Genomic DNA, 22,802 nt, shown 5'->3' with positions numbered 1-22,802 from the left:
GACCACTGTCAAATACTGCCAATCCACCTCTTTTTACAAGTCTACTTTAAAAACTAGTGTATTACAAGAAGAAAGAATACAATGTAAAGCAAAGTTTATGCTTACCTGGTGAGGTCTGCTTAATTACACGTACTATCTGCTCATTTCTAGGATCCAAGTAGCCCATCTTACTGATATACTCCAGAGCCGCTTCAATACTTCTGCTACCAGTCTGCTTTAGTGCTCGGATGGCCATCTCCTAAATAAATCAAACAAGAGTCAATTAACAGTGAGACAAAACCCAAGTATTGTATTTTAGGCTAGAGAGCAGTAAGCTTTCTTACATTTATGGAAACATTTTATAACTTGCACCAGATCACAGCTGCCTAAAGCCAATTGGACTCATATTTTGAAAACATTTGTATGACTTACACAACTCAAAAATTAAAAGCAAAAAATAACAAAAAACACAACCCACACAAACTCTGGCAACTAAAAAAGCATCAAATTGAAACCTGCACTTATAAGTAAACCTTGAATCAGATCTGCAAAAGGCAGCATGATTTGATATAAGAAAGAAAGAAATATTTAGCTTTTGGTATTCAAGCAGCATATTTCTTAGTCACACCTGAATGTCTCTATACAGTAAAAACGAAGCTTTCAAGGATGGCACAAGATGCTAATGAGGCAGCGACTGACTTCTACTGAGCAAATCCTGGCCCCACGAGAGTCCACAGAGGAAGACTCTGCTATTGTCAGTACAGCTGGTACATCATTCACTATCTATTTGGAAAATTACTAGCATATTAAACTGGATTTCACACTACTATTCTTTTTAGCTGTATTTTATTGGGCACACATCCATCACTAAAACGTTAATATGGGTGCCAAACACAACCGAAGAACTAAAACTGCAGCAAAAACGAATAGTCTGATTAAATCTCTCTATCGCATCCACTGTTAGTGTGCCTTGCTCTCAGTCAGGAAGTCACACTCTCCTGGAGTTTGTGTTATATATTTACCCATGGTCCAGTTACACTGAATACCTTTCGTCAATGACTCTAACCATAGGATGCGAAGTAAAATTCACAAATGCTCACGAGGTTGCATGGTCTTTCCTGAAGATATAGAGTACCCCAAAACCAGAGCTTAAACAAATCACTGAACTTCAGCCATCAAAAAGTTAGATACCTAGTCTAAACTATCTGTTGAGAACCTTTCCATAATCACTTCCAGGAAGCAATTCATAAAATAGGTATATACAGTAATTGATCTTTGGTGACCGTAGAAGAAGATCAGAGAAGACTGGTTTGAACTCAACTCCTATCTCTTAGATGGCTAAAGCTGGATGAAATGAATGTCACCATCAAGGACTTGCTGGCAAATCTCAGTATGGTATTATCTTGCCACTTTATTGCCAGTCTCAGGGGAATTCTGCCATCTCAACCTGCCCATTTGAGGGCTGAATCAGATGCTGTTTGCGCCTTCTTGACTTAGCTTGCCAACTTTGCAGGTGTGACGACTGGGTTGGCACAAGCACTCAGCTCTCCCAAGGGGCAGTTCTGCACCTTGGCTAGCATTCAGGTAGCCCCAACATGTATGCTCCTTTTCCACATCATTTGTAGCAAAGAACAACTCTGCTCAGTTGAACTGCAAGTACATGTAACTTTCTGGCTTACTTTTTACTTAGCAAGAGAGGATCATCTTAGATGACACTAATTCACACTTAGCACAAAGCCACACGCTGGCACTTGGCATTTTACTTTGCTTAGATCAGTCTCCTCCTACTCCCCCCCAAAATGGCAGCATTTTCTCCATTACTCAGAGGTTCTGCTTGGGGAATAATGATAGCAAGTTTGAATATTTTTCATACAATTTATGACTCATAATTCATAGAAAGGCAGGAGTTGGTTTCACATTTCCTATAGCTGAAATATTTCACTGGCATCAACACATTAGTAAGGGCAATTTTAAATCAGTGAAAAACTATTATGCATGAAGGAAAGAATTTCCCACAATGTTTTTTCCTCTCTTTTTTTCCCCCTTCTTCTGAATACGTTTCTAAAGTATTAGCAAATTCACATCCTAGTGCTCAGCATTCTCATCATCCAGAGACTCTGCGCTTTACAGCCCAGTTCCTCTGGGCTGCTAACACCCTCTGCCCATTTACACCAGCTGGGATCCAGCCTCAGATCACAAGTCTTAAAGACTAAATCAAATATTCTCAATATGCAAGATCAAAAGGTCCCTGAGATGGCTTGTAAGTCATTGGCTTTTTTTTTTTTTTTTTTTTTTTTGGTTTTGTCTTCAACGAGGTTCCAAGAGAATAAATGCTTGGTAAGCAAGTATCTTAATGAGTCATAAGAAAACAGCTCACATAATCCACTTCTCTGTCTCTTAGCTGTGTTGGCTCTGCGGGACTTAAAGGGGCTAAAGCAGGTTTGGTTTATACCACCTGTGTAGAGAGATAATCTCTGAAAACAATCCTTTCCCCCAACACTGACACTACTGTTGTCATCTCTTGCCATTGTTTCTGTCAGAAAAACAAAGAAAGAAAAGACAAAAGTCTATTCAAAGAGGCATGTTCTACCTCCAGCAGCTATGGTAAGGGGTTCGTGCTTAAACTTCAACTGGACGAACAGGAGGGAAAAAGCTCAATATGTTTCAGTGCAGACTGCAGGAGAACTTAACAGAGGGCCAGCAAGAGCCTGGGACGGGCAAATGTGTCACCCACAACCTGCCCCTGCAAACCACCAGCCCACACAGCACACCTGCACCCCGGCTCCCAGGCGCTCTCCTCTCATTAGGTCAGCTCCCACTCTCAGAAAGGTTTCCTCATTACATAGCCTATTTTCTTAGCGCTTACATGACTGTTGGAAAAAACTAAGCAACCTGTTTGTGGTTCAAAAAGCACCTGTGTTCCCCCCGCCGTACCCCACTCCCATAGCTTTTGCCTTTTTCACCCCGGCTATTAGGAGACACAAACAACCCTTTAGGCTGAGGGTTCACAAAAGCCTAGCATGATCGCCGAGCAAATGGACAGCAACGAGCAAAACACAGAGGTTACACAAATAAAAGGACTCCCCTTTCCTCAGAGGCGGATTACATGCCACCACAGAGCAGCAGTTCTCCACCCAGGAGACCAACCCCCCCAGGCAGCAGAGCGCCACAGGCAGCTCCAGCAGTAGCACAGCTGGCCTTCATCCTTCTCTACCTTGTTTTCCCCATCTCCATCCTCCGCAGCCACAGCTCTCTCCTCCGTGTCACCCCCGCGAAGAGCACAACGCTCGTTCTCACGCAGGAGACAAGTAGATCCGTGGCTGAGGCTCACGTGAGGGCGCGCTCGGTGCGCGAGGGGGCACGGCGGCCGTCTCCCTCCCGCGCGCACTGTATTGGTGAGCTACGCTGGGCCGCGGCGCCGGAGGGCTGGCCTGCCGGACACCGGCAGCGGGGCCAGAGGCTGGGGGGAGCAGCTGGGGGGCTGGGTGCAGCACGAGTGGGCGACCGGGCTGTGAGGGAACTGCAACTGGGAGCCAGGGCTGGGTCTGCTGCAAACTGGGGTTTTTGAGGCACAGGAAAAAGGGCAGAAGATGGATTAAACAGTACGGGTGGTTACCCCCGTGGCAGAGCTGGGGGTTGAGGGCAGAGGCTTAAGGCAGATTGGGAGCATTTGTGAGGGGCAGCAGAATGGGCTCATGAAGAGAAATCAATCCAAAAAGTTCACCAGCTGCTGTTGCAGACCAGACAAGGGCCACGGAAGTAACGGGACAGGCGCTGGGCACAGATAAATGTGCACAGCTACACTGGGCACGGAACTGCCTTGACTGTATACAACTCTAAGGTAAGTACATTTTAGGAATGGGGCGAAAAAAGACCAGAGATAAGACATACTAAAAAAAAATCCAGTTGGAGCTGTATCCAATGCCAAAACATTCAAGCAGGCGCAGGATCAAATCCAGCTCCCACTGAGGTCAACAAAGATTTCCATTACTGCCAGGTACAGTGTACCAGGCCCTCTGTTTCTGATCGTTCTCCTTCCGCCAGGCCAAACGCTGTCAGCCGCAGTGCGGCTCGGGAAAACTGGCGGACGGCTGCGCGCTGCTAACCCCAGCGCCAGCTGTCAGGCTCCAAGGAGAAACACAAGCCCTTGGCAGCGCGCGCGCACAAACCACAAGGGAACGGAGCGGTCCCAGCCCCGGCTCATTCTTCACATTCTGTGTGTGCGCTCCGGAGAACTCAAACATCTCGCTGTGCCGAGCTTTTAGGCACCTTCTGGCTTTTAGACACCACAAGCTGCGGCTGAACAAAAAAAGAGAAAAGCAGAAAAAGAAAAGAAAAAAGCAGCTACGAGGGGAAAATATGTGCCTTTTACTACTAACTTTTAATAATTTCATTATTAATGTTACAGTTGCAGTATTAAAATGAGGTTTAAGTGGTCAGCTGTGGTTCTGGACAGATCTAATGGAAAGCCCCAGTCAGGGCAAGAACCACAGTCACCATCAGAGGGACTCTCAGCATTTGGGGAGGGAGGCAGCTCTGCAGGATTCCAGATTTTGGGTGCATGGAGAGAAATGGGGAGAGGGATGTTTTCCTGCTAGTCCCTACAGTGGGCTACCCAAGCCAGACAGCTGCAGGGACAACATGCCCTCAGTTATTTCCCCAGTCCTGCACTGGTAGAAGGAAGCCTTCCCAGAGATTTCAGGACTTTGCTAGAAGGAAAGCCACCTTTGAGCTCAGATGCTCAACAGGAAAAATCCTTGTTTGATGGTAAACAGATATTTGGATGTGTGCATATACAGACTCCATCTCACTCTGTGCTCTGTAGGCAGCGTGAAAGGCTTTCCCCATTTTACCCTCCTGCCTGGCTGTTCTCCACCAGCATTGGCAGAGGCTAGCGTTCTTGCTGTACTACAGGGTTGTCCAGCAACATTTTTCATTCAGAAAGCTTCTAGTTGCCAAGATGTATTTATCATCCAAGTGAAGATTGCACAAGAGGTTACAATAAGTAAGACTTTTTCCCAAGAACATTGTGTCTGAAGGAGACAATAGGTCCTCCAAAATTTGGCAAGGGTAATTAATCGCTAACAACAACAAAAATTAATTACTTGCTTTCCATTCACAAAGAGGGATGGGCAACAGATGCAGGAAACAGATACAAGCTCCCCGCGGAAGGGAGAAAACTGAAGTTCATGCCAGAAGAGACGACCCAGAATTGATTACAAACCTTTCACAGAGATAGCCCACCACTGTAGGAATTTTCATTCATGATTTCAAACACGCAAAACCCGAGAAATTCAGGAAACAATGTGTACAATATGCTCTGTTGGGATTACTGCAGCCCCACAGAAGAGATCCTTATTTTGTTTGTATTCTCTATCCGTAATTATTCTCTAATTGGGTGCTTCATCCAGCTCTGTACTCTAGCTCTGTTTTGCTTGATTTCAGGCTGCTAACATCAGGGGCTCAATTTTGCCCACAAATTCCCATGCCTAACTCTGATCCTAATTAAAATATTCTAGACTCGTAAATAAGGAGCTAACTTGAGAACCATCTTCAGTTTTAGTGTATCGAAAACGCAGGAAAAACCCAGCACTGGCAGAGACCTACTGGGTGCCCATTTTTTGTCACCAGCTCATTCAGTCCATTCATAACCATGTAATCCATTCAGAAACTAATGGAAATCCATCCCAAGGCTAGTTAGGATTTTTCCAGCTCCATTGCTCCTATTAGCTTTTCCAAAGCTGTATTGCTTTTCCTGGTTACAAAGCTCCCTCTTATTTTCTGCCTAATTTAGGCTTGGCCAGTTTATTCCTTCTGCTTCTGGCTTCCACTGTCTTCTAACTTCAGCAGCTCTGCTGTTACCTATGCAGAGCGGGTGCCCTTCATCCTAGGGGATGCCGTTTGGCCTCCTGAGCTAAATAAACCACATTCTTTTAGTTTCTCTGGTAGAACAGGCTCTTTGTTTTCTTTATGGCTGCAGTAGCTCTTGTCTCCACCAAGAAAGATCAGACTGAAACATGGTAAGCTCTGACAAGAGCTGCACACACGACTCTAGTTGACGTGCAAACAGAGGTGGAAAAAAGTTATCCCCATGGTAAAGTCATTCCCTATCCTTGTTCTTTTCAGCAGAGGAAGTTTGAGTTTAGGGCTCTGATCTTGGCTTTCAGTCCTTGCTTACAGCATTCTGCCCTTTAGGTTGCTGAACCTAGTTTCAGTTTTGCTATTACTCCAGTCCTTAAGGTCACCACTTTTTGGGGTAGGATACTCCAGTCCTGGTCCGCTTTGACTGTGCAGTCCTTCACGCGGTCAGAATGTTCCTGTGTTTTTCTATGAGAATTATGAATGGAAACAGTAAGAAGAAGAAGATGGTATATACCTATGGTACATAAAGTCAGGGAAGACAAAAGAATATGGATTGGCAATGAACTGAAATATGTTTCTAATCTCACAGTTAAATCTATGAAAGACTCATTAAGTTTCATCACATCAACATGTGAAAAAAAACCTGAAAAGTAAATTAGGAATGAGGAATTACAGGTAATGAGCAACTCTAACCAGAAACTTTTAAAATAACTTATTTTAAGGGACGTTTGAAGAACTACTAAAGGGAGTATGCCCAAAAGATAGAGGGAGGATTTAGGAAATGCTGCAATGCTCCAGTAAATGTCCTATCAGAAGGAAAAAAAAGAAACTAGCATGACATTTACCGCTACCCCACTGCTCATTCTGCTTGCACTTCCAAGATTTTTAGTCTTGATTTAAACACCTGTAGAAGGTACCTAATGGAGTAGCTTATTCACCACTCTGTGTTTGTGCAGCACCTGGTACAACGGGGACCTGTTCTTGGTTTGCTTACGGTACTATGATAATATATGATTAAACACAAGTAAGATAATTAAGTCCAGCCCAGAAGATTGGAGTAGCAGGCAAAAAAGGATGTTGGAGGGCTAAAGCAACAATGCTGCTGGGTCCTAGGACAGAACCACTTGCATTGCTACCCCCACAAACCAAATTCTGCAAGAAGATTACTTTAATCCTCTGAGCCACAGGACATGCATATTTACCCTGGCTATGGAAGGAATGAAGTAAAATAAAACAAATGTAATTAGAGATGGAGAAGTATCTTTTGATGAACAAGATTAGAGCTGCTCGGAAGGTTTCTAGTATCTCTTCAGACTTAAAACAGTTCTGGAAGATTAAAAAGCAAACAAACAAGCTAAATTTATCAAGTTACTTTTTGCATTTTACTAGCCATAGAGCTAATACAAAGTTCTCTCAGAAGCATCACCAAAAAAATCAAAATAAAAGAGCCATCATGACACTTCTGCCCTGTTTTTTTCCTCAACTGCCTTTCCTCCTCGAAAAGCCGTTCATGGCTTTTCAAAGCAATTTAAGTTTTTCCAGAAGGAAAAGAGACTCTTATCTATCGACTCAGTAGCAGGGTGCGCTTGCATCTATACAAAACAACCATCATGACAGCTTCACCAAGTTCAGAAAGACAAGACATAAAAAGCAAGGGCTGAAAATAATAACTGGAAAACTGGCATAGCTCCCTAACAGGCATCTTAAAAGACAGCAATTATATTAAAATACTTTAATGCAGGGTAATTTGTATCAAGCAGCAGTATATAACTCTTTGTTCTTTTAACTGAACTCATACAGTATGTTCCCCCACTACAGGTCCTTGTAACACACACTGTATTTGACCACCAGTACTTAACAGAGGCAGCCTGCCATTTTACACTACAGCCCTTGGGCTCTCCGAGTTGTTCAAATATGGTTCTTTGCATGAAAAGGAGAGATATGAAATTTGGGCTATAAGCCAATCCAAGGTCCCAAAGTTAAGACATTTGGAAATAAACCAAGCATGGCTGCTCAACATATTTCCAAACAAATGCTTGTAAAACGAAGGGAGTATTTATAACAAGGCATCGCCAGACAAAGAGCGCCTATGTAAACACTTCAAGAAGTTCTGCTGAACCATTCAAGAGATGCGATATGTTTAAAGAAAAAAACCACATGTGCTATAATGTCAATTTTCAAATTCAATAAGATTTAATCAGACATCTCCTGTTACTGTCATAGTATGTGTGTGTACATAGAGACATGCATGTATACATATATATTATGTAATGTATGTGTGTGTGGGGGTGTATGTGATTTTGTCAAAATTAATCTAATTTATGGTAGGCCTGTAGGTCCTTTGAAAGCAATGCATTAAAAAATACACTGTGCCTTCTTGGAAAGGGGAAAGGCCTGCAGGACCCAGAAAGAGGTCCTGCCCCAAGGAACACGCTTGGCTCTATAGGAAACTGCAGTGTCACGAAAGAACAGTTAAAAATGGGCAAGGAAAGAGAGGCCAGAGCATTAATAACGATAATGAAGGGGGAGTGAGAATAACCCAAAGCCACCAGGAACACCATTTTTTTCCCCTTTCTGCCAAGCAGGCTGGGAAGCAAGGAGAGAGCTGTGCTGCTCTGTCCGGACCAGGAGGCAGGCGTGATGCGTGAGCGCGAAGGGAGCTGGGTGGAAAGGACTCATCACAGAGACAGCTTAATAGGTAAACCGGAGAGGCAGTGGAAAAGAGCTGGGAGCCTGTCCTCCTCCCTGATCCCAGTGGGCCTTGGAAAAAGAGCATCCGTCGCTGCAGAGGCCCATGGCAGAAGTCTCGTTGTCCTAGGCACTCAGTGGAGAGATGCTGTTAGCGTGCAAAACAGGCAGCGACCAGCCGCCTAGCTCAGATGCACTAACACGCCTTTCTGTTCTCCCCCACGACTTTTGAAGGAGCATAAACTCCTGATGGCAAAATCAAAGTTGGCTGACCAGTCACAGGCAATATGATTATCTCCCCAAATACAGAAAATTCCCTTTCTAGAAAACACACACTTTGCTTCAGATCACACATCTGAACAGAGGTGTAAGGAGTATGCATACAGAGCATTTCACTTCAGCCACATGCACTACTACGGGATTATCTATACATCAAAGTTCACGGATCAGGTTTGCATTAATGATAAAATAAGGGAAAAGGAAAAGTGTGTATTTGTACATCTTCACTGCTCTAAGTATCTCATCTTCTATCTGCAAAAAATCCTTTCTACTGTGATGGCACCCAAAGCCCTCTGCACTGTACTGAGCCTTACACAAACACAAGGGAAGGATCCGATTCTAAAAGGGATTTTTAATTTAAAACAGAACAAACAATTGTATGTACAGCCATAACTCCTCCTCATTACTCTCTAAGTCTGCTCACTAGAGAGCTATTTAAACTATTCAGAGTTCAGTCTAACCAAATGACCCATGACCAGTGCATCGACAGACAGAAAGTCATACAAATCTCTCCTAATCTTTACTCAGCACTGGAGTAGAGGGAACTCAAACCCGGAGCATTATTATGTACTAATTCTGAAATTTTATACTCAGGCCAAACCGTATTATATAAACACCATTTATAAATTAGTGTATTGGCAGGTTTATGTTACAGAGCTGCATGGAAGATCTTTGTTTACTTCATGCATGTGTTTATGCACAGACACACACACGCGCACATGCAAGTGCTATTTTCTAAGGCGACTTCCCCAAAGCCCCCTACTTCACTGGCAGGGACAGAAAACTTCCCATCCCCTGAAAATGGTCCGTAGCAGGTGCTGCCTCCTCAGCTCCAGCTTACTCCTGTCCCTCTTGACTGGCAGCCTTTGTGGCAACCTCCGCTCCGTCACACACTGCCCTCAGCCATATATGCATGTGCCTTTCATTAACCAGCGAGGCTGAAGAGTTTCTGCTGTTCCCACAAGCCAAGCCAAAGCAAGGCACTCATCCTCTGTGCTTTTACTATCGCAAAGGTAACGTGACACCCTAGGATGAAATGTGAACTCTGAAGAAAAGGAAACAGAGGGCAATTAGAAAACAAATTCAAGAATAAGCATATGAGCCACTGCAAACCAAGAACACCATCATCTGTCCTGCTTTGCTGAGTGAAAACCCTTTCCAGGCTCCTGTTCACCTTTTCGAGTAACTAGAGGCATTACCAAACATACCATCCCCTTTTCACACTAAGTCCAACATACGACCAACTCTGGGGCTTGCAACTCTGACACAGAGCAAGGCCAGATTCAGTACTCCAAATTAAATCCTTTGTACAGGGCAGAGAAGTCCAAGACAGCAGAGAGCTCATTACCAAGTCCCTGTGTTTTGATTCAAGTTGCTAAAGCCTTGAATGCAACATCTCCCCTTCCCCTTTCTTTTTCCTAACAGCAAAGCAGCCGAGGCGATGTGAAGAGCAGCCATCAATCTGCTCCTTTGAGCAGCAGCACTGGGTAACGGCGGGCTGCCAGGGCTTGCCAAAAACCATCAGCAGACCAAATCAGGTTTTGCAGCCTTTGTAACTAGAAGGAAGATACACAAGGAGCCAGAATCTGCAAATGCATGGCAACCACTGGGCTTGAAACCTTTCTTTTGGTGTTGGTATGATTTTGAAATTGGGGATGGTATGATTGGAAAGCGGTAACAGATCCAGAATTTGAAGAAAGACCTCAGCTTGAAATGACACTTACAGGAAGCATTTTTCTATCACTTTTTCACCAACTCGGGTGCACTGAAACCACAAGAACAGCGGGAGAGGTGCCATGCGTTTCCTCTCCCCTGTGCAGTCAGGAAGCTTTCCCTGCCCGCGAGAACGGGCAGGCTGCGGCCAGACCAATTCTCCCTGCTCCGCTTCTGCCCCTCTGGCTCAGCCTAACCAAACCTGCAAATGTGGCCAATAGTGCTGTCATTAACATCCCTATCAGTATTAAAGAATTTTAGAAAATATTTGAGAAATTTGAGAAAATAAAATAAACACTGCAAGAAAGAACTACTACAACTTCCAGGGGGACGGGGGGGGGGGGGGACACAGCAAGTTGCCTTCATGAATTTATCATTTCCACTAAAATCTCACAAACTCTTAACACATGTAAAACATGATAACTAAGCTTGCACACAAGACATCTTCAAAGCTGAGGTACTACTGGCTGCAGCCCAGAGAGATGGGTGCACCAAGCTGCAGAATATCACTGCCGTTTTAGGAAAGGCACTCCAGGATAGCTACATTTTCAGTGGTGCGCTGGGATCCCCACACACAAAACCCAGCCATAAATTTAAAAAAAATGGCATCTCTTAAACATGTTAAGCCTGCTACTCCATACTCCAGGGGTCCAAGGGAGCGTCTCTACCTAGGCACTCCTAGGCTCAAGGCATGCAGTCTTTAAAAAAATCTATTCCTGACATAATGCATCTTAAATGACTGTATATATTAAGATGGCAGTTCCAGCAAAAGCAACATCTTGCTGTGCAAAGGCCAACTACCATATTGAAAAGGACTCTATAAATTCTTGCAAGTTATCAGTAATCCCTTGGAATCAGTTTCTTTTATTTTGTGCAAAAATGAGAAGTACTGAGGTCTTAGTATTTTATCCCTCCCTGTAAGCAACCAGAGACATCTGGTGCAAGAACAGCAGGCCATCCCTGCTCTCCTCGAGACCAGCTTTTTTCCTTTTTTTTTCTTTTTGGAAGGAAAAGCGTTTCTTGCCCTAACAGGGCAAATAAATCAATCTGCCTAGAGTAGCAGTTCAGTGAAGGTTTCATGATGAGCTTATTCCTCTTCATTAGCAGCAAGTGATGTATTTGCTAATTTTACTGCACACGTCAACCAAAAATGCATTTGGCTGGCATTACATTGACAATAACGCTACTTCTATACTGCAGCATTTCTTGTCAGTGGCCACAGACGCTAAAACTGAGTGGCTCTCATTCCGCCCCCTCTACTAGGAAGACAGGCACACATACTTACTTAGTTATGTATGATTTTTATACAATCTCAGAGCTTGGAAATGATTTCTTAGCCAAACTGGCTACAAGGGACTTGTTATTCAGATTCAGTGAGATGAGTTACAAGGTTTGCTGTGCAGGAATAAAGCCTCAAAGCACAGAAAAGAATTGTCAAAGTCAGGAGGAGCTTTTTGTGCTGCTGAAGTCAGCTCTTGCTGAAGTCAGCTCTTCCCCAGCATGTCACATGGTGCTGCAAATTTGAAATGCATTAACACTGTTGATCGCATTTCTCGCAAGCTCTACAAGCTGAATTTTGCACCTATCCTTGTAAGCAGTGCCTCAATCAGACTTACTGAGTGCTGCCTACTTAATGCATGACAAGTTTTCTTTTATTTCCTAAGATTTTAACATGGAAAGAGAGATACTTCTCTCTCCTCCTTTTCCTGCAGTTTTATATAGCTTTATTCAGCATTAAAACACAATCTTTCAAGTGTAGTTTTAAAACCTCTTTTCCAGAAAAGGAAAACTCTTATTTTTGAAGTAAAGACAGTTAGTAAATTTAAGTCACCTATCCACATTCAAAGTCAAATACTAACATAAGTTTTCAAACAAGGTTAATATATGTGTTCAAGGGTATTCCTGATATGGGCATTAGAAGTATAGTAGAGTTTTGTTCCCCTTAATTTTTCTTTTGGGAATGCTTTAATAGAACTATAAAACCTCCAGGATATCTGGTTGGAATCCATCACAAGTGAACTGTTTTCTCCATTGAGGATTTATACCACGATGGGATCCTAACTGACATCAAACAGTAATGCACATTCAAAAAGCAAAAAACCTCAGGAAATACAGCTCCATTGCAGGACAAATGTAGGCTACTTCTCTGTGAGCCTCCGTCCAAAGGAGCATGTCTCATGTGACTGAAGAAACATCTGGGTTTTATCTTGCGAATCCTAATATTTTTCAGTACACACACACACGTGTGCGTGTGCACACACACACAGAATATGAGTGTGCTAGGCAAGACAATTTGACATATTTATTGCTCAAAGAGTAGGAGGATGTGCGCTAGTTTTTTTATAGGCATTATTATGGTTTAAGATTTGTTGATATTTTGGAACTTCATTTATTAATTATAATTCTTTCTCTTTTTAAATTCTCATTCAAAAATACAAAAATGGCATTCAACGTTTAACCCTTTATAAACAATCTACTCACCTTGGTAATACAATAACCTTTGCAGCACTGGGGATCTCATCAGACATTTGCCAGAAGTCTCCATGCAATGCTTAGTTTCATTAGCTCTATCAAACACACATGTATAACTATAGGTCCAAAAGTAAGAATTTCTAACCACCACAGACTACCACTTAATGGTTTTTAAGACGACAAAAATACCCCTTTGTACTAAATGTTCTGTATGACTGCTAGTTAGTGCAGCTTTCTACAGTCGCAAGACAAAACTCTCAACTCTAACAGCGCTACAGGCAAAAAAAGAGAAAGAAAAAACCCAGCTGGATAAAATATCTTAAGGTCAGGCTTTTTACATGTAAAGCAGCCGCAGCAAAATTATTCACATTCTTAGCACATAGCTGACCGGGACAGGATTCCACGGAGAGGCAAACAATCCCCCCGGAGAGCAGCTGCATCTTCCTCGGCTCCGGAGCTACTGCCGGGGAGGCAGAAATGCCCACCGCCATCCCCAAACCTGGCCCAGCGCAGGCAGAGAAGGCAAGGCTGCTTCTGCTCCTTGGTGACACCTCACACGACTGCTCCTTTTCTCCGGTCATTTAGAAAAGTGTAAAAAAAAAAAAAAGAAAAATTAAAGCCTGTTGGTAACAAACAACTTAATTGGTGTCCTAGAGCAACCATGTAAGCAGACACCCAAGTCCAGTTAAACATGGAACTGTAGGGGGGGAAACATTAGATAATATTGAACACAACAACTGAAAGGAACACAATCGTCCAGCATAGCTTTTATTGCATAATGCTTTTCAGAAATATCTTTTGCAAGTATAAATTCATTTCTTTCTAGGCTTTCACAATATCCCTCTTATATAGTCTTTTACCTTGTATTTTCTTAGTAGCATCTTTCTTCAGCTCACCTCAGTCATTTCTACTGACTACACACAAAGTGGCACACCTTATATTCAAGACACACAGGACACCTTTCATGCTCCACTCCAAATACATGCAAGAGCTGTGATGTGTATTTTAGGCTGCTGCAAGAACAGAAATCCTCTTCCGAGATCCTCCTGGATGCCATCCCCTTAACATTAGTATCTCTTCACACACCTGCCATTAGCCATCAATGAAACCAGCCAAAGCAACCTGAAAAGTGACCATATCACTACTCTCAGCATACTCAGCAGGGATAACCAAGTGTTCACACATCATTTTCCAGCTGCAGCGCTCTCAGCCATACAGAAAATGACTCCCACCTTGTCCCTGGTGGCCCACCACCGCACACTGCACCCAAGGTGCTGCCAGCTTCCCGCCTGTCTGACCACGCTGCGCTCTGCTCCCCTGCCCCGCGAACTGGGTTTGCAAAGACCCATGATTTAGCCACTGAAGCTAACTCGGCCCACGTTGACCCAAGTGAGGTCGGGTTAACTCAGCTGGCAGCTCAGCTGGGGCAGCATAACCTGGGCAAGAGGAGGAGTAGGACCAAACAGTGCTGAGCAGATGGCTGTCCCCGGAGCACAGCTGGAACGAGAAAGCCCGTGAGCATGGGCTGAGCTTTCTCCTGGCATTTCCTCTGCTGGTGGTTGACAGCCAAGGCAGCTGCCACTGCTCTCATTTTCTCTGCTCCTTTTTATGCCCCCCTGCAGTACCCCCCGATTGTGCTGGTATAACTGTGCTCTCTCCTCCCACCATCCCCCAAAAAGTTATTTTTAATCTGGATCAGTTCCCCAAGCCAGTCACCACCCGGCTCTGCAAACACCGTGCCAGCACGACTTGCGGGAATGACCTGGGGAGGAACGAGCAGGAAGAAGGGCAACTCCAGCACTACCACCGAGAGCAGCACACCACAGTCCGGGAGTCTCCGCTCTTTCCTTCATACCAACATATGAACTTCTCAACAGAACGGTCTATGTTTATGATATCTCAGGCCATATGGTTATTCATTTTTTCCCCTATGTTGCCTTAAGAAAGTTTTTAATTGCACTGTTTTGTGTATTGGTGTCGTATTAGGTTTAACAAGCTAATTCCTCTCTTACTTGTGCAGTTATCACCTAATATTTCAAGGCAACAACAGGACATTTTTCAAAAATACATTTGATCATCTTAAAAAGATACAGCCAAGGGGAAATAGTCTTACATGACAGGCTATAAATCAACACGTTAGACAAGTAATTTTAAACCACAGGCGGAAGAAAAAAAAAATCTCACTGTATCAAGCCAATACAAACCCTGTAACACTGACTCTAGAAGATATTGGACTCATTCCATAACAACTATATTCCATATGAAAATACAGTTTTTTGAATTCTAAAGACATCTGAACTTGATTATCTTAAACTGAAACAAAGGAGAAGGGGGGAAAGCTGAGCAGAGGACATGATTCCCTTCATTTTCCCTCCATAGTCGAAGTTTGAGAAGGAAGCTTTAGAAGGTTCAAGAAAATAAAGAAACAATTCTTTTGAACAAGTAACTCGGTGTTAACATATTTGCTTAGCAGTTCCCAATAATCCTGGCAGCAGATCAAGAGAACAATGTTCCTCACCCTGCTCCTTCCAGTCTTTACTCAAATGCTTAGGACGTGGTTATTTTCCAGTGCTCTCAACCTATGCCACCTGATAAGAAAACAAATGGCAATTGTTTTTCATGCTCCACTATTGTTATCATAGTGCAGGATCATTTGCATGATTATTATTCAGAAACAGCAGTGAATTATTTTTAAGAGATCCTTAAGGGTGCAAAATGTTAACAAACCAATAAGAGAGAAGTAATCACTTTTCTTCCTTGAGAAAACATATTCTTAGAAGTGATGTCTACAGCAAAACCTCCCTGGGCAACATTCTTCTCAAATACTTCAGAAGCAGAATGAGACCTGACCAGTTCTTTGATGGGATAACACCAGCAGGAACAAGCACAAAGCTGCATGGAGTGGAAGGGAGGTTTCTCGATACGGCATTCCACAAACTAAGACTCAACAAGGTGCAGTAGGGCACTGACGGAGGTCTCAGTTTCCGGATGAAATTTAAAAAAAAAAAAAATCAAGTTTCTATGCACCTGTTCTACAAAGCTGCCAAATATATTTTTTATATATATATATATATATGTGTGTGTGTGTGTGTATATACATATATATGTATGTATGTATGTATGTATATGGTTAAGCAATCAAGTTCCAAGTTCCTAAATTTCCCCTATGGGAGTTTGGTGGAGACAGTACCCCTACTGGTTTCTAACCTGTGTGCGTGTTGCCAAGCACTGTTAAACAGATGTCATTCTGTCACACCACATTGCAGGTTCAAGAAAAGATTTGTATTCATTCTCTCCAAGTATGCCAAGACCAAAACAAAGGTAAGCACCCATGCTACATGGAGATGGTCTCCATATTTTGATGATAAGAGTTCACACTATACCAGTAAACTCTGAGGGGTCTTCATGGAATAACTTCTCCAGCCCTGGAGCAATGCACTTCTGTCAGTTTTGGTGGGTGTGCATCTTACTTGGGCTCCCATCTCTGTGCACACCACTCTAGATAACAGTGCGAGCACTCGGAGCTGCAGGCTTACCATTTCCTGAATATGCCATGCAAGAAGATGCTGTACTTCCAAGGTCCGCTTTCACTTCTTGTACAAGCACTGCAGTTGTCTATTCCTTTTCTCCAAGACATCCATCAGATCCTAAAATTGTCTACGTTACAACTAATGCTTTTTAATCAAGCTTTTCAGTATCTGCCACCACCTTCAGAGACTAACCACAGAGGCCACTGACAAGCTTAGAAGTATGTCTACCTGTAAGTATAGAAGTATGTGTGAAAACCTATATTTAGGCAATTTTTTCCTACAACTGCAACTGAAATGAATAGGATTTATATTCCAGAACATGCAATATCTGAGGCGCTGGAACTACCAGAGTGACATGCAAAGAAAACCGAGTGATATCATCGTAGTAGTTCCATATGCAGCCCATCACTTGAATGACTGTAATGATTCTCGAGTATCAGTTTTAACAGTTTTCAACTTTCAGCTCTTCTCCGCACAAGGCAGAGCTAAGAATCTAGGGTAAAAGTATCCTAACCTGTAGTAGTCCACATCTTAAGTAGTGTCTATATGTTAACTGCCAAATGAGCTTTCAATTAGTATTACAATGCTCCCATCTCAGTGATCTACCTACCAGTTCAACGTCTGCGTTCTTTCAAACCTGAAGTACATAAGCTGAGGCAGCCCACCAGCTGACTACCCATGTTTCACATTTAACCTCAAGGTGTCCTCTCCAAGAGCATTAAGTAAGCAGACAGTGAGTAAAAAGAATGGAAGGGAGAGCTCTATGGAGAACAATAAAGACACACTAAATATCACTGCCCTTTGGTATTCTCTGTGTTGCAACCTTCCTTCATCCCATGCCGAGAAACATCAATCCAGTTTGTAATGTCTTGTGAGACCTCATTTTTTGCAATGATGTTGCACTGTACACCTTTACTGCACTATGGATATAACTATGGCATTGTATTTGATTATCCCTGTAATGGAACAATGCAAATGTGAACCCCGAGGTGAATAGCGAGGCCGCTGTTAGCAATTTATACTGGTAACACAACCAGTACCACATCAAGCTTTTCCCAATTTCTAATAAGCAGGTCATAAAACCACCCATAGACCCTGTTCTGCCAGGAAAGGTACCATCATGTCTTCTTGACATTACAAGTGCTTGGAAAACTCTGTGGACGCCAACTTTGTAATTTAGAGAGGAAAGAAGGCAAGAATCAGGTATACTTCAGAACACAGGAATATCCTAACTGGTTATTAATTATCACATATAGCTGTGTTTAACTGTCCATGTAAACTGAAATCCAAGCCAAAAATATTAAATGGATCTCAACAGATTTCCATTTAAGGCTAAAATCTGTGCCAAAACCTAAGTCCAAGTAAATGGACTTAGCATGTGTGTGTACTGGTGGAACAGGACTCTTTCACCGCTCAGAATCAGAAGTGAAACTCTGGCCTGACTGAAATCAAGAGGGATTTTACTACTGCCTTCAGTGAGGACTGAAGTTCAGCCTAAGGACCTTCCAGCACAGTGAGGCTGGAGCACCATCCCAGACTAGCTATATGTAGTTGATCCTCCATCGCAAACACACTACTCTTCCCAACTTTCCCATCTTGCAGCACAAGAACTCTGCACAGCAGTGCTCAAAGAATGGAGCCAGTTTCTACCAGAAACCCAGATTGTGCAGACTCGTTGCATTTTGTCCTCTGACCCAGAGCATCCAAGGGTCCCTCTGCTGTTGCAGGTAGGGTCTGAGGGAGGAGAACACAGTTACTCAGTAGCTGCTGCAATGAAAGGGTCTCCCCACCCCCAAGCACTTCCTGCAATGCTCCATACACTAAAGTCATATACCGCTACAAGCTGGATCCAAGCTCAGTGCATTCCACTGCACTTTGTCACGCTTCCCTGACCGATACTATGCCAAAAATGACTAGCTTTAACAGTTCTCTGGTGAATAAAAGAGCTTTTGCAACTCTGAAACGGAGCTGAGTTTTTAATTCATGTTAAATCTGCTTTTTTGTTCTGGAGGAACATTTTTAATGCTGCCTGTAATTCCCCTTCTGTGCTTCCTTCCTATTTTTGCATCGACTTTTCTAGAGATAAAGGGAAAATTCAAGCTGACTAGTTTTTAAAAGCTTTAAAGAGACCTCAAAAATATGACTGAAGGCAATAAAAATATGAACTAGCAAAATAAAAAGATGAAAAAGATCCACATCATGTTCACATAAATCAAGAAATGCATGGCAGTGAGCCAGAAGAGATTCACAAGACAGCTACCATAGAGAACAAAATCCAACGTACAGCTGGACTATCTAAACAAGCATAAAGCAACATTATCCAAGATTTGCACATTTACTGTTTATTTACTCAGTACCCAACTGAGCACAATCTTGTGGAATAATACAGACTACTCTTGCAAACATCTCCTCTACTCAGATGCTCTAAGCAGTTGTAGTAATAGGCACTATGCTCAGCAGCATCTGCCAGACTGTGCCCTAAGAAACTTTCATTTATAAATTTTTATTCAAGACCTGTGCCTACAATTACAAAAAAAAAAAAAAAAAAAAAAAAAAAAAAAAAAAAAAAAAAAAAAAACACGGTTATGAGGACTAGCGTAAGTATTTAACAGAGCAAAGTCCTCATTATGTCAACACCTGGCCAACCTCCCTAGTAGGTGAAAACCAGCATGTTGCATGTGCACCCAAAACAGGGATACCACCTCAATCCAAGCCAGTTAGGTTTGCTCAGCCCATAAAGAACTGCTCCTCCTTCCAGCCCATTTTTGGAGCAGAGGGTTTTACCATTCAGCTTCATCTCCAGCCTGACCTGGAAATACGCCTGCCCTAATTGCTACTCATGTATGGGAATGATGAAGCTATTTTTACATGAAAAAACAAAGCCTTCATTTTCCCAAAAGCAGGAACGGCCATTGCAACAAGCATAGAACCAAGGTGTTTAGAATAGAGGAGTTGTCTACAAGAGCGAAAAGTAATTTAGCCTGGTGAACAGAGCGCGTGGGCAGGACGAGGGGTTAGGCCTGACTTTAGACAGCAAGCATACAAAAAACACCGAACAGAGGAAAGTAAGGAGGAGGAAAGCAAAGCAATCTGGGGCCTCTGGTAGGTCAAGAAGGCGAGGGGACATGTCTCCTCTCTGCTGTGCCTGCCAGCCAGGACAACACAACCTTGACCTATCGTGGGGCCACTGCTGGGAACCCCAGCGCTGTCACATAGGGAGCATCTATGGCTCAGGTTGCTCTTCCTCCCCGCTGCTGAGCTGATGAAAAGGACTCATCCAATGCCCGAGAGCCTGTCCCAGTTGGTTCAGCACGGAGCAGCCACACTGCCCAGCACCTCAGTGTTGCATAATTGGGATTTTCACCCTCAAAAATTGCTTCTGATTTTCAAGGCAGCTTAGCACTAACATTTCCTCACTTAAAACAACCACTTCACTACTAATGGCTGAACTCAGCTCTGCCAGCTCTGTGACCTGATTAGCCTCCAGCCCAAGTAAATACAAAATATTGTATTCTCTGCTCACACATCAAGTTCACACTTTTTAAGCAATGCCTCCATCCTTGTTGCATTTCCCACAAGCCCTCATCTCTGCTAGTCACTGCCCTCCTCTCAAATCTCAGGTACTGCTTCTCAGCAGTAACAGCTCCTCTGTCCATCAGCTGTCATGGTCTCAGGGCTAATAAGAAGAAGAAGAAAAAAATCAGTTCTACTGAGCCTCTTCCCAGACCAGGAAACCACCAAGCAACTATGTGAAAGTGGCAAAACACGCTACAACTGTGCTCTGGTGGCCAGGCTTTTCCCAAACATGTGGACTTGAAAGCTTGTGTGCAGGGAAGGCTGATGGTGGTGTGGTGGTTTGACTCAAGGTTTTACCTAATGCTGGGCGAAGGTCCTGCTCCAAAGGGTAGGTGAGAGAGAGGAAGAGAAGGGGTTTTACACATAGCCAAGAGTCACATAACTGGCCTCCTCTAGCATGGGTCTTGGCCTAGATGCTGCGCGAATGCTACAGCTGCAGTTTGCCTCTCCCAGATAGGGCAGAGAGTAGTGCCTGCGTTTATATGCCAGTAGACAGGGGCCAGCCTGGGCACATGTACCCTCCTTCTGCATGGCCAGATGAGAAAAGTGGCTCTTCACCAGGACTAAGGAACCCCATCAGACACACAGCACTGCTGCTTACCCAAAATAGTGTTTCTGGAGATCCTGAACGAGCAACAGGACGTTCTGACCTTCCCAGGAATCTGGGAGAAGGCAGCGCTACTGCCGGCACTACAGCTCTGCCACAGAGCTTGCTGCATCTCGAACTCCCTTCTGCCTCCCCAACAGCCGCGTTGCAGGTCTGGGAGGCGACAGCTGCTTCACTGCAGGAACGGGCACTCAGATTTACTGCAGGAAGTGCAGAGTGGAGTCTGCAACAGCAGGTTCTCAAGCTCAAGGGCTTCTAATGCTTATGAATCCTATGGAAGTTCCTGGAAAAATGGAACTGATTTGTTACAGAGGGTTTTACAGCACCAAAGAAGTACCAAGAAACACTTTTTCTAGGCTACTTTTATGTGGCTAAAACCCCGAAGGTTTGCTTCTTAACAAACAGAGAGAGAAAATAAAACCCAAAAACAAAGCAAATGAAAATTCTTGTGGCTTGCTTTTAAATTTGCTGGCGCTCCCCCATGAGGTCCTGCTTTTGTAGTATGGGGAGCTGGCTCACCACGTGTCCTGGCAGAAACCAACGACTTCTGCCTACTTGTAAGACTGATTTCAAGCTCTAGGACTTTGATTTTCACTTCTGAGCACTGCACCATCTTCCCTCCACCATTTGCATGACTGCAACACCATGCACATCTGTGTTTCACAGCTTCTTCATTTCACATCTCTGAGAAAACACTCAGTGAACTTGGTGTTTGCATTTGAGAATATAATATTAAGATCTTCTGCATGGGAAAGAGTGCCAAGGTTCAGAAGTAATCGCAGAAAAGGAAAGTAACTGAGCTTTCAGCATGATAACTCCTGGAGCACCTGAAGGAAAAGAGGAATTCCACCCTGCTCCAGCACATAATCACCTGGTCACTCACTTCTGGGCAGCAGATCCTACACAGGCAATCAGCAGATCACACAGCACAGCGAGGAAACAGCTGGACAGTCAGAAAAATAGGCTAGCTACATCAAGGTGGAATGAACATCTCTGGAGGAAATTATCCAGCCCTACTTTGGAGCCAGAATAAAAATATTCCAATACAAAGCAGATTTGTCTTCACTCAAGGAGCTCTGTCACGTGGTCACAACTTTTTTCTTTTAATTGGGACAGCCAGTTACATTTTGCTTTGGTAAACCAAGATATCCTACATGGATTTCCAAGGCTGTAGTTATGTTAGCTGAATTGGATTATACATTTTTGTTAGGCTGATACCTGGCAGGAATGTAGAATTAACAGGGTGTATATGGCAAAGCTGGAAGGAAAGCTTGAGTATAACAGGTGGCTAGTTTAGGCACAGACTGCAGAGTCACGACATCAAATGGAAGAAAGGATGCAGATATGGGGCATGCGAGCAAAGTCATGCTATACAGTAACATGTATAATTCTTTAAGATGTCACATCACTGCTAAAAAAAATAGTTTCAAAGTCTATGGAATAAAATAAGTTTTTTTCCTAATACTCTGCAATTGAAAAAATGTATGTATTTGACTTGAGGTATTCAGAGCCACATGGAGAAAAGCTTGTGGAAGGAGTAGAAAATTAGTCATTCAAGCCAGCAGAACAGAAAACAAAGCAATAGCACAACAGCTGGAGGACGGTACAGAACTGCAGAGCCTTGAAGATATTTAACCTTTGATACACCAGCAGAACAGAACCAACAGAAAGAGGGAGAGAGAAGGAAGCTGTAGAGCACCAGCAAGGATGATCTCTAAGCTCGTGCTAACATTTTCTTCTGTTCCAAAACAACCCACATCCAACAGATTCATACATGGTGGATATAATCCAAACTTAACCATACAAACTGTTACACAGCAATGACTTTACACTGCTAGTCGTCCTGCTGAAGTTAATCTATTTGGAGGGCAAAAACATAACTATATTATCACCAAGTAACAGTAATCTTCTGCTTGCTAGCACTTTGTGTATGCAAGGAGTAATACACTTCTTTTTTGCATTCTTCAGCTGAAATGACCAATGTCCAAATCATATATTAGAGGAATGAAGGATATGGAAAACTGTTAAAAATTGCTTAAATGACCAAGCATTTTATACTTAAAACTCAACATTTTTCCATTTACGCTGTGTTTATT

General features: G+C 43.2%; 1 protein-coding gene across 2 annotated transcripts in view; it reads right to left on the bottom strand.

The window, feature by feature from the left end:
* LATS2 (large tumor suppressor kinase 2) overlaps positions 1–22,802 on the bottom strand; it is a 51,023-nt gene that overhangs the window by 14,162 nt on the left and 14,059 nt on the right. For both annotated transcript variants that reach the window (XR_010387310.1, XM_026108890.2), the window contains exon 3: positions 106–238. Coding sequence is in view for 1 of the 2 variants with exons in the window: in XM_026108890.2 (XP_025964675.2) it covers positions 106–238 (133 nt within the window). In the remaining variant the exon portion in view is untranslated. The remainder of the gene's footprint in view (positions 1–105; positions 239–22,802) is intronic.

Source organism: Dromaius novaehollandiae, chromosome 1, assembly GCF_036370855.1.
Source record: "Dromaius novaehollandiae isolate bDroNov1 chromosome 1, bDroNov1.hap1, whole genome shotgun sequence".
Lineage (NCBI taxonomy): Eukaryota > Metazoa > Chordata > Aves > Casuariiformes > Dromaiidae > Dromaius > Dromaius novaehollandiae.
The sequence above is the reverse complement of the archived record's forward strand: the minus strand, read 5'-3'. Positions and strand labels throughout refer to the sequence as shown.